Genomic DNA, 12111 nt, shown 5'->3' on the forward strand with positions numbered 1-12111 from the left:
TTCATAAAACGAGACACCAGCAAACCTTGGTCGTGGGGTGGAAAATAAATCGTATATCTTTAACCCGCAAAAGTTAAAAGCCTCTTTTTTTTTTCTTTTTTGTTAGCTAACAATGGAAACTTTTTTTTAAAAAGTGTTTCCCTCCCTCGGTCTTGCCAAGCAATAGAAAAAAAAAAAAAAAGAAAAGAAAAACTTGTTCCGCTGAGTTCAACCCCAGACAGGCTCACAACTTCCTTCCTGCCTTCCTCCCCCAAGCCCCCGCCTTTCTGCCTCCTCCCCCAACCCCCAACTTTTTTTTTTTTAATCTTACATTGAACAAACACTGAAGTAGCCGGGAGCAGACGCTGACAGCGGTAGTGTCGCCTACCAAGCAAGGAGCTGCTCAGGGTCGGCCTGGCGTTGCCCGCTCCGGGATCGCCTGGCCCCTGTGCGGGCACGTTCACCCTCTTTGCACCCCACTGTTTTCGTCTTCCAGAAGTTGTTGCGGAAATCCTTTGGGAGCGTTTTCTACTTGAAGCCACCTGGTCTGCCCAAGCCCTGAGTCCCCGGGGCATGTCGTCTGCACGGGACCCGGGAGTTTGAGCAATTGCAGGTAAGCGTGGCGGCTCCTTCCTGGCTCTTGCCTCTGAACCCTCTTTCCGCTCCATCTGTGCTGGGGCTCCTCTGGGTGTTCCGGGGTCGGAACACAGCGCAGAGGGGAAAGGCTGAGGAGACTGAGAAGAGAGTCTGAATCGGGAGGGCGGCGTGGAGTGGCGCTGGGAATAGAGAAGGCGATTCGGCTTTCCCACCCCCTTCCAGGCCCTTTGCGCCGCCGCCTCCCCGGCGCGCTGCGGGCGTCTGGGGCTCGGACTGCCGGGCGGCTCGGTTGGCGCCAGGCGAGGCTGCCCGGGATGCTCAAGGCCCTGCCCTCCGCCGCACCGCTCCGGGCTTAGCATGCAGATCTCCGAAGGGCTGCAGATTCTCTGGCCTGCACACTTAGAAGGCCTCCGGGCTGCAGCCGTGCAAACAAGTCTAGAGTTCCTCCGAGGGGTGCGGGTCCCGGAGCCTACCGGGACAGCTGGGTGCTCGCTAACAGGATGAGCGTAGGAATGAGGGGCTGCGGGCTCGCACCCCTCCCACCCCCCAACACATCACACCACACACACACACACACACACACACACACACACACACACACACACACGCTGCAGGGTGTGAGGGGACAGTAGGGAGCCTCCACTATTGACTCCTGTACTGGACACTGCAGAGTTTTGTTCCCAGGCGCGCACGCGTGCCCACATTCACAAAACACACTTCTCTGGAGACAGGCATCAAGGCTACTAGTGAAAAGTGCTTCGCCTGCGCCCCCTGCGCTCTCCCAGGCCTTTCACAGGCCGAGAGACATAGCCCCAAGTCCAGGATCAGGAAAGAAAACGGCCCAGGTCTCGGCTCAGGCAGCGGTTTGGGGAAGGCAGGTCCGGGTCAGGTTCCCTGTGACTTGGTCTCTGATGTCCTGAGAGGGTGGAGCAGGGCTGCCTGTCATCCTCGACAGCCGGTGTTTGCTCTGGCCAAGGGAACCTGGTCAGCCTCGCCTAGGGACTCGGCAGTTGTACCTCCTCCCTCGGCCATTCGCGTGGTTACCAAGACTAATCTTAGACTTTGGGGATTCTAAGTAGAATCTTAGAGCGTATCTCAAGCTGGGGGAGGTGGACCTCTGCCGGAAAACACGAGCAGAGGCCATCGAGGCAGCCCGGCATGCCTCCTCACGGAGCATCACAGCCCCTGTAGGCCAGGCATCCAGGGGGCACCCTGTCCCCAGCAATATTGGGGTCCCGGGGCTCCCTCTGGCCTCTGCGGGTGGGAGCTCTCACCACCCTCCCCTGGATGCCTTGTGGAATTCTGACTTTTCTCCTTGTGTCTCGACAGCCGCGAGATCGTTTATGGAGCTTGGGGCGGGGGCCGAGCCCGCGATTGTGCCCGGTGCCCGCCGCCTAGGCCATGCTGCTCCATCGGCGTGCGGAGCGGCGGCCGCCGGGCCTCCAGGACTAAGCCGGCAGCCGCGGGAGGAGGAGGCGCCGGCGGGGCAGCGGGACCAAGAGCCGCGGCGGCGGCAGACCCAGTACTATGGCTGTGTACTGCTATGCCCTCAATAGCCTGGTGATCATGAACAGCACCAACGAGGTAAAGAGTGGCGGCCCCCGGCCCAGCGGCAGCGAGACACCTCAGCCCTCCGGGAGGGCCGCACTGAGCCCCGGCAGCGTCTTCAGCCCTGGGAGAGGCGGCTCCTTCCTCTTCCCCCCAGCGGAGTCACTGTCGCTGGAGGAGCCCCCGAGCCCTGGGGGTTGGCGCAGCGGCGGCCGGCGCAGGCTGAATAGTAGCAGCGGCAGCGGTGACGGCGGCGGCGGCAGCAGCAGCAGCAGCAGCGGCGGCGGCAGCAGCAGTGGCGTGGGCAGTCCGAGTTGGGCTGGCCGCCTGCGAGGGGACGCGCAGCAGGTGGTGGCGGCCCGCACCCTCTCCCCACCCGGGCCGGAGGAGGCCCAGAGGAAGCTGCGGATTCTGCAGCGCGAATTGCAAAATGTGCAGGTGAACCAGAAAGTGGGTATGTTCGAGGCGCAAATCCAGGCACAGAGCTCTGCCATCCAAGCGCCCCGAAGCCCGCGTTTGGGAAGGGATCGTTCGCCCTCCCCGTGTCCCTTCCGAAGCAGCAGCCAGCCCCCTGGAAGGGTCTTGGCCCCATGCTCTCCGAGTGTGGAACGGAGGACAAAGTCCTGGGGAGAGCAATGTACAGAGACCCCAGACGCCAACTTCTGGAGGAGAAGCAGGCTCAGCCCACACCCCTCGAAGGACAAGGAGGGAGTGGCCCCTCTTTTAGGCCCCTCCAGCCCGACCAGGTTAGGGACTCAGAGTCCATCTGCTTCAGTGAGGATGGAGAGTGGCACCCCGGCCAGTCTCCGCTGTGGCTCACCCACAGCCATGGAAATTGACAAGAGGGTTGCTCCCTCATCGGACCACTTCGGAACTAGCTTAGCATTGGCCACTACAGTGGCAGCTTCAGCCGCATCCGCTGGACCACACCCTGGACATGATTCTGCTCTTATGGAGGCAGCCTGCGAGCTTGGGGGCGTGCGCCCCTGGGAGGCCCAGATGGAGAGACGGGGGCAGTTTCTGGGCAGGGAGACAGGCTCAGTCCCAGAGCCTGGCGGGACCCACATTAGAGAACCCCCTGGGAGGGTAGGGGGAGGAATTCATCCTGTTGGTAGGCAGGGTTCCTGGACACCTGAAGTCACCAAAAGGCCAGAAGAGAGGACTGTGAATGCCCAAAGCTCAGAGGCCTCAGATGACCGGAGATCGTCTAGACTGCCAGGAGACCTGGGCTCTGTAGGACCTGAGGAGACAGGAAGTAGGATCCCGGGGATCCAAGGACCGGAGCAGACCCTGGACCTTGTGAAAGAAGGGTCTCCAGCACTGGGCTTGCTTGGGGGCAGCCAGGCAGCACATCCAGGGACCAGAAATGTGGAGGCAGGAACCCTTTGTGGCAGAGTGCTGGAGCCTTTACCACCTGGGGAAGTGGCAACAGATTTGAAAGAACCCCAGTGCCTCCCTGGGGGCAGGATGGGTATGCAGCCTGGGAGTTCCAGGGTTTGGCTGAGTGCCATGGAGGAAGGCCCCCTGATCTGGACGCGTGACACGGGGGTACAGTTGATGGAAACGTGGGGAAGCCAGTTGCAGGACAGAGATGCTCACCCTAGCTGCCCAGAGATGCCCCCAGACCAGAAGGACAAGGCCTGCATCCCCAGCAGCATCCCTGCCGTCATCATCACAGACATGGGTGCTCAGGAGGATGGGGCCCTAGACGAGATCCAAGGAAGCCCTCGGGGTCCCCTGCCTCTGAGGAAGCTGTCGTCCTCCTCCGCCTCCTCCACTGGCTTCTCCTCTTCCTATGAGGACTCAGAGGAGGACATCTCCAGTGACCCTGAGCGGACGCTGGACCCCAACTCAGCCTTTTTACATACCCTGGACCAGCAGAAGCCCAGAGTGGTGAGTGTTGCCCAACGTTTTTGTTGTTGTTGTTGTTGTTTAGAATTTATGTTTTCAGCAGACCTTGGATGCTTCATGTATTCTCCTGGTTTCCTTACTTTCTGCTGAGTGGTAAGGACTCTGAGCAGGGCTCTGATGGAATCACAACTGATTTTTCTCTACAGGCGGGTTTGTTGTGGGGCACAGAGGTACCAACCAAGTACTTTGTAGGCTGGACAGTTGAATTTGAGTCATTCCTACTGTATACATCTTAAAAAAAAAACAGGTTAGAAGGAACATACTATTCGTGAATGTCAACAATAACAAACCTTCCTGATTTCCAAAGATAGTGAGCAGAGCTGCTGAATGTGGCTCTCGCTTGCTGAAGCGAAACAATTCCGTGATTCATTCAGGCTGACGAGGATATCTATCAGCTCCGCTCAGCCTCTACTACCAGGCAGAAACGCGAGTTGTTATGATTCTGTGACAGGATCCTGACCTCTGCAGATGTGGTTGTGTGGTTGATCTATGGGATGAGCAACTACCGAGCCTCACTCAGTAAGTTGGGCAGAGCTTGGCAATGTCAGCGTAGCTGGCGTAACGAACATGCAGTCTGACATGTGAATTCAAAGGAGAACTACTACCTTTTGGGTCCAGTAGATATTTTCTTTCGTAGCAGAATGCTGTTTGGATTGAGTTGTCTGAGTTAGGTCCATGATGTCTCCTAAGGGGTGTAAGTTGTGACAGGTCCATTCCAGGTACATTTTCACACGTGTGCTTGGCTTCATTCCACCGACTCTTGGTCTGTCTGTGGCAGGGACAGATGTTTGTTCCTCCTACACGGTTAATCTCAGCTTTGGGCTGAGGTCAGCCTCTTTTAGAAGATATAAATGTTGCAGCTAGCTCTTGTCAAATGGGGTGGCCTTCTCTTGCCTCTGCAAGAGGATGGGGGAATTTCCTTACCTGCACGCAAGAGGTTGTAGGCTACCTTGTGGGGAAAGCTGCATGGTATTTTAGTGGGCAGCCTTCTGGTTTCATCTTGAATGTGAGATTCCATGCATTTGTACCCCAATAACTTTCTCCATCCTTAGTGGATGCGTTACAGTTCAGCTCAACACACCTTCCTAAGAAATTTTGGATTCTAAAACAGGATTCTTTTCAGCTTGCACTTGAGCAATCACAGTCTAGTTTTGAGGATCAGCGATTGCCTTCCCTGAAACTCTTCTGCTAGTGGTCTAGAGGCAAATTCGTATGCAAAGTCAAGTCCTAATCAGCCTGGCATTTTGTGGCCAGGACAAGAGCTCCCCAGGCATCTCGCACCTGTTGCCGGGCACTGTACCACCTTTAGGGGTGGGCAGCCTGCCTGGTGCAGACGGTGGTCACAGGGCAGATGGGAAATGCTTCTCTTTGAAGGTGACGCCCAATGTCTCTGCCCTCTGCTCAGCAGTTAGAGGCCTAGGAAGTAAGAGAGGGTCTTCTGCCCATTACTCCCATTTGTTTTGAGACCCTGAAGTATGGTTGGCACACCCAAAAAACTTTGAGTTGTCATCAAATTTCCATTTGCTCTTTCTTGTGATGGCTGAGCAGCTCTTACCTACTGCTTATCAAAACAGTCCCTACATCCAAGTGTTGTCTGGAAAAAAGGGGATATAAATAATGACAAGTGAACAACTTCTCCTCCTCCTTCTCCTTTTCTTCTTCTTCATTCGTCAGAGTAAAACCAAATGTGTAACCAGGGAGGTAACTGGTGTTTTCAAGTTAGGTTAGAGGTCCAGAGGTAGAAGTGAGCTGCTGTCCCACCGACCTCCCGTCTTAGAACAGGTTTTTTTTTTTTTTTTTTTTTTTTTTTTTTTTTTTTTTGGTTTTCGAGACAGGGTTTCTCTGTGTAGCTTTGCGCCTTTCCTGGGACTCACTTGGTAGCCCAGGCTGGCCTCGAACTCATAGAGATCCGCCTGGCTCTGCCTCCCGAGTGCTGGGATTAAAGGCGTGCGCCACCACCGCCCGGCTTAGAACAGGTTTTTATAGACATCCACAGAGTGGAGTCAGGGGAAAAAGAAATCCCCTGCCAGCTTTGCTCTCTGAAGCATGTGAGGCAGAGAGAGGGAGAGAGAGAGAGAGAGAGAGAGAGAGAGAGAGAACACGTGTGTTGTGGTCAGAGGAGTGTGGGTAACCAACTGGAAATGATGGGATCCTAGGGACTTTTGCGCTCTGGTTGAGAGCTTGTACTATGAGCAGAGGTCTCCTCTTAGACTAATTGTGATGCTAGAGCTTATCTGGAACGCCAAACCATCTGCTCATTGAGTCAAAAATCACTCATTACCCAGGACTGCTCTTTTGTCCGCAGGAGGCCAGACATCTTGATTGACCTGGGGGCATGGGGGCTGTCCTTTGGATATCTGAAGCTAAATTGGTCCGGCCTGTGCCTCTTGCACTCACTTGTGTGTGCGCAGCATTACTACCCTACAGCTGGGCACATTCACACTTGCCCACTTTCCCTCACACATGCTCACTCGTGCTCACCCTCACCTTCACCACATTGCTCACACACACTAGCACATACCCACGCATGTTCACACTCAACTCCTGCCCACACTCACGCCCATTCACTCATACACATGGGTTTGAAATGGCATGCTCACACAACCAGCCCTGGCCCCCAGACCCATACTGGACCCCAAGGATTTTTAGCATGGCCCTTTTCCCCACATGCCCTGGGGTGTACTTTGACTCACGTGTGATTGGATGTGCAGGTTGGGTGTGACAGCAGATCTACGTCTTAAGGATCAGACACTTGGGATTTGCTTGCAAGTAACTATCATGAATATGTCGGCAGCAGCTTAAATTTAGGTCCATTCACACTTCCTGTTGCCTGAGATCTGGACAGAACCAAATGGCATTGAGCATGGACGGTGCTCTCTCTCTCCTTTCCCATATTACAAACCATTTATTTTTTACCCTCCTGTATCATTCTATTCAGGAGTGTCTGGGGTATTGAGAGTCCAGCAGAGAATATGACATTATGATACAGAAGCTTCTTACCTTAGAAAACTTAGAAAAAAGTCTACTGTCAATAATGTGTATATTCAAAAATGTATATACTTGGGGTCAGCAAGATGGTTTCAGCAGGTAAAGGTGCTTTCTAACAGGCTGACGACCGAGTTTGATACCCAGAACCTACATGCTAGGAGAGAATTGACACGCACGCACGCACACACGCACGCACGCATGCACACACGTAAAAATTCATAAGTCAAATGTAAAAAATTATTTAAAAACAAAACAAAACAAAACTGTGGCCTAGTACCTGTAGACTATATGAGAAACTAAAATATCACGGATCCTCTGCCTTGTTGGTGTTTACTACTTTTAAGGGCCACTGGAATTTTGTTTCTTTAGCCTTTTTTGGGGGGAGGGGTAGATATTGAGTAATTTTGCTTCTTTCTAGTGAAAAATGAACTTGTACGTATAGCAAATTTTAACCTGTTTGAGATGGTTGTGTGTGGTTTTAAGAAGTGTTTAACAATTTTATGTTTGGTTATCTAGTGGTGAGCACTTTTTTTTTTTTTTTTTTTTTTGGTTTTTCGAGACAGGGTTTCTTTGTGTAGCTTTGCGCCTTTCCTGGAACTCTCTTGGTAGACCAGGCTGGCCTCGAACTCACAGAGATCCGCCTGCCTCTGCCTCCCGAGTGCTGGGATTAAAGGCGTGCGCCACCACCGCCCGGCTGTGGTGAGCACTTTTAAGTGGAAACTTTAAAAAAGAGGTTTGTTTTCTTTTTATGTGTGTATGTGTGTGTGTGTGTGTGTGTGTGTGTGTGTGTGTGTGTGTAAACACAAGTTGTGGAAGTTTTTCCAGAGGCCAGAGGAGTGTGCAGGGTCCCCTGGAGCTGGGGTTACAGGCAGTTGTGAGTTGCCTGATGTGGGTGTTGAGAATGGCACTCAGTCCCACAAGAGCAGCAAGCTCTCTTAACTGCTGAGGCATCTCTCCAGCCCCGAGAAACTTCAGATGAGGGTGTGGAAGCCCCAGGTCATGGGGATATGAGTTTAGATGGCACGTTCTGTTTTCTGAAGATGGGTGGTCCTCCTCTCTCTCAGGGGTGCAGCTTCTAGATTTGGGTCCCCGGAGTCTTATATCTGAGATTCTGAGGGTTGCTCTGATTAAAAATAAAACGAACAAACAAAAACAAGATTTAAAGGTAACAGGACCTGGGGCACCCACTGAAGGGCTCCGGCTCTCTGGTAGAGTTTTCTCTTTCTACATTGTGTATAATTCAAGGGTGACTCAAGGGGGTCTATCTCATTTCAACTCTGCAAATACTTAATTCTAGACATTCAGCTCCAAACTTGGTGGGTGTGAAGCATGTGTCAGGACGTCTGGAAGTGTGACAAAGATCCTTTGGCATGAACCTGGGCACTGAGGTCCAAACCAGGCACCTATAAATGTGTGCTTTTATTGAAGCCAGGTGACTGATCAGCCTGTCTTCCTCCCCTTCCTCTACCAAAAGATGGGCTCTTTGTGACTTCACTTTGAACAAAACAAAACAACCAGAGTGAAAAATGTTGATCGGAGCAAAGCATCAGGCCATGACTGAGGTTTTCCTTTCCTTCCTTTCTTTCTTTTTTGTTTTGTTTGTTTTTGGTTCTTGGAGACAGGGTTTCTTTGTGTAGCCCTGGATGTCCTGAAACTCTCTCTGTGGACCAGGCTGGCCTTGAACTCACTGAGATCCGCCTGCCTGTGCCTCCCCAAGTGCTGGGATTAAAGGTGTGCGCCACCACCTCCCACCCAGCGGTTTTTATCAGTAATCACGTAGATCTTAGGGACTGTGCTGATAGGATGCCATAGGATGCGTTCTGACTACAGATAAAAAGAAACTTAGCCCCTCAGACGTGAAGTTTCAAAACTGAGGCTTTGCTGACAGGGAGCCAAGAAGTCCCTTCAAAGTGCTGTCTTATCAGAGACGACAGAGTTCAGCCAGCTTTTCATAGATCAGGTGGGAAAAGGTAGAGACCCAGCACTCCCTTTGGGAGAACACTTAAGATCTGCAAAAATACATTTTGAGACATACCTTGCCTTTAAGTCTTCATAAGAAAATAATAGAGCCGGGCGGTGGTGGCGCACGCCTTTAATCCCAGCACTCGGGAGGCAGAGGCAGGCGGATCTCTGTGAGTTCGAGGCCAGCCTGGGCTACCAAGTGAGTCCCAGGAAAGGCGCAAAGCTACACAGAGAAACCCTGTCTCGAAAAACCAAAAAAAAAAAAAAAAAAAAAAAAAAAAAAAAAAAGAAAATAATAAGTCTGTCAGCCTTTGGTTGCAGAGAACTGGGTTTCGAGTATGACATAAATCACCCTCAGAGTTCTGTTTGTAAGAGCTGAATTGCTACCAAGTCACTCTTCTGGCTTTCTCCGCACATGCTTGCCGAATGTAGTTACAGATTAGATTCAGTTTATACAGTTTATTTAAATTCCTATGAGTATTGATAACATTCTTTAGGCTTGTTTTATTTTGTCTGGCTCCAACTTAGTCACCTAAAGGTAGATTTTTATTTTTTTTTAAATTTAATGGAAAGAATTTTTTCTCGTGGAAAAACCTCTGTAGAGTTCAGATAATCAATAGGTGATTCAAAAAATTAACTCAGGAATTCTTTTAAATTGCCTTGTGAAGCCAGGTGTTATGGAGTGTGCCTGTAATCTTAGCACACCCCCTCAGAAGGATTTCTAGTATGAAGCCAGCCTAGACTGCATAGCAAGCCCCTATCTCAAAAACAAGCAAATACACTAATTGTATTGTGGTCACATTATCAGTGTGGAGGGATCTATGTGTTTGAATAGGAGAGGACAGCTTGGCATTGAAGATATGTACATTGCTCTCTTCAACTCCATGACAAATATGGTTTGTTGTGATGTGTGTGTGTGCGTGTGCGTGTGCGTGTGCGTGTGTCCTTTATTTTCTCATGAATCAGGAGAAGGCATTGCTTCCTACCAACTGTAAACTCTTTGGATTTATTAAAAGTTCTCTAGAGTGCCACCTGCCCTTTGGGGATTTTACAGGACCTTGGGAGTGTCATATGGTCATGTACTCTCTACTCACTGAACTAACTAATGATGGGTCTACAGGAGGTCTCAACAGCATGGGTAGAACACTCAGCCTTTCCTGAAGAACAATAGCGGGGTGCCCTTCTGACTGTGGACAGCCACCTTGGAGGTCTGGAAGATTCGGCCACCTTCGTCTCATGGGCCCAGCCATCAGGCTTGACTTGTGTAGTTCTCAGCTTCAAGCTGAGATCTTCCCATCACCTTGTCTTCTTCTCCCTGAGCCTTCTCCTCCATTCCACGAGCCTCCCTCCTCCATCCCATCTTTCCGCTGGGCACAGTAGCTCTAACCCATCTTCCAGGTGAAATGTTAACTATAACTATTAACATAACAGCTTAAGTCTCCTTGGTTGGAAGACAAGACACATAAGCATATGTCATCCCATTTTATATTTTTATATTAAAAATAGCAAAATATTTTCTCCTGGCTCCGTAATGAACATTGTCTACATATCCATGGCATTGTACAGTTAACGAAGCTGTAGAGTTCACTTTCTCCAGTGGTCACATCTTAGAGATGAGACAGCATGGCTGGTACATGTTTGGTATTGTCATTGGACCCGTGTTCACACTCTTCTCTCATAGCTTCTTAAGTGCGTAGGGTCCTTACTCACCTTCAGAGATCCAACCGATATTTAAAGATCCTGCTTGTGAAGGACCACTGAGATGGGTCAAGGCACTTGCTGTGCGAACCCCGATGGCCTGAGTTCCATCCCTGGACCTTTCACAAAGCCAGAAGGAGAGAACTGACTGTACCCAGCTGTCATCTGGACTCTACACACATGCTGTGCCACACACGCACACTCATACACATCACGCACATGCATACAACAGTAAAAATAATAGAATATTTGTTAAATGAGGGAGAAGAAAGGTGTCTAATATTATCTATCTGGAGAAGAAGTGTTGGACAGCCTTAAAAGTGCACAAAGAGAGAACAAGCACATGGCTGATCGCCTTGACCTTGATGCTTCAGGCATAGGCAGGTTAGACTTGGGTTTAGGAGGCCTGGATCGAAATCCCAGCCCATCCACCATCTGTAAACCACAGGAGAACTAGTGAGGGTCAGCGTGGCTTCTTGGAGTGGTGAGAGTTCCATGCTACGGTACCGATAAAGTGCCTTGTCTAGCATCACAGAGCAGTGGTTCAGTCCGTCAGTGACTGCATTGTTGGAAGATTGAGAGCACTGGGGTGGCAGGGGAGACCCCTGGGTTCTGTGGAAGAAAGCATCTGCAGCATAGCATCTTCAAGTCCACTCTCCACCCAACACCGATCGGCCTCCCACGCGAAAGGCTGCAAATTTGTTTTCCAGAGACCGGAATCCCCCGGCTGCCCTGTGATTGGTGTCCCAACCTGTTGTTTCTCCGACTGCTTAGGAAAGGGCTGGTCTTAGCTTCCACCTCAGTCTCTAGCGCTCGTGAGCAGGCTTGGGAATTTCTTTTAAAGGTAGAGCTTGGTCCACAGAAGTGTCTGCTCTGCATGGGTGTCAAGGAACGAGCTTGGCTTGCCACACTTGTGTCGAGGATGGCTCAGGGCAGACTCCTCTGACATTTCCTACATAAAGGCAGGGACTTCCAGGGTTTGTGCAGTGAAAACTGGTTTCGGATACCCATTTCCTTACTCAGCAACACTCTGAAATATTTCACAATAATTCTAAGAAGAATTCACCAGCAGAAATTATATCTTTTCCCCCTTATTGAGATTTGTTGGGATAGTTTGTTAATTTGATAACATGATAGAAACCCACTCTACAAAAGGACACTAGCCAACACAACCTAATATTTTTTTTCTTGAAATTTTTATTTCTTGAAATTTTAGAGCAGCTGTTAAGTTTTCTAAGTAACTGTGGCAGGGGATGTAGCTCACTGAGAGTGCTTGCCTAACATGCTAAAAGTCCTGGGTTCCATTCCTAATACAAAAAAAAAAAAAGAAAGGAAGGAAGGAAGGAAGGAAGGAAGGAAGGAAGGAAGGAAGGAAGGAAGGGAGAGAGAGAGAGAGAGAGAGAGAGAGAGAGAGAGAGAGAGAGAGAG

At 50.7% G+C, this 12111-nt stretch overlaps 1 protein-coding gene across 1 annotated transcript in view; it reads left to right on the forward strand.

The window, feature by feature from the left end:
• Positions 1–297: 297 nt before the first annotated feature.
• Positions 298–12111, forward strand: part of Itpkb (inositol-trisphosphate 3-kinase B) — a 96429-nt gene continuing 84615 nt past the window's right edge. The window contains exons 1-2 of the mRNA XM_006974191.4: positions 298–592; positions 1906–4017. Of these exons, the coding sequence (XP_006974253.1) occupies positions 2104–4017 (1914 nt within the window). The 5' untranslated portion in view covers positions 298–592; positions 1906–2103. The remainder of the gene's footprint in view (positions 593–1905; positions 4018–12111) is intronic.

The sequence above is a fragment of the Peromyscus maniculatus genome, chromosome 11 (genome assembly GCF_049852395.1).
Source record: "Peromyscus maniculatus bairdii isolate BWxNUB_F1_BW_parent chromosome 11, HU_Pman_BW_mat_3.1, whole genome shotgun sequence".
NCBI classification, from domain to species: domain Eukaryota; kingdom Metazoa; phylum Chordata; class Mammalia; order Rodentia; family Cricetidae; genus Peromyscus; species Peromyscus maniculatus.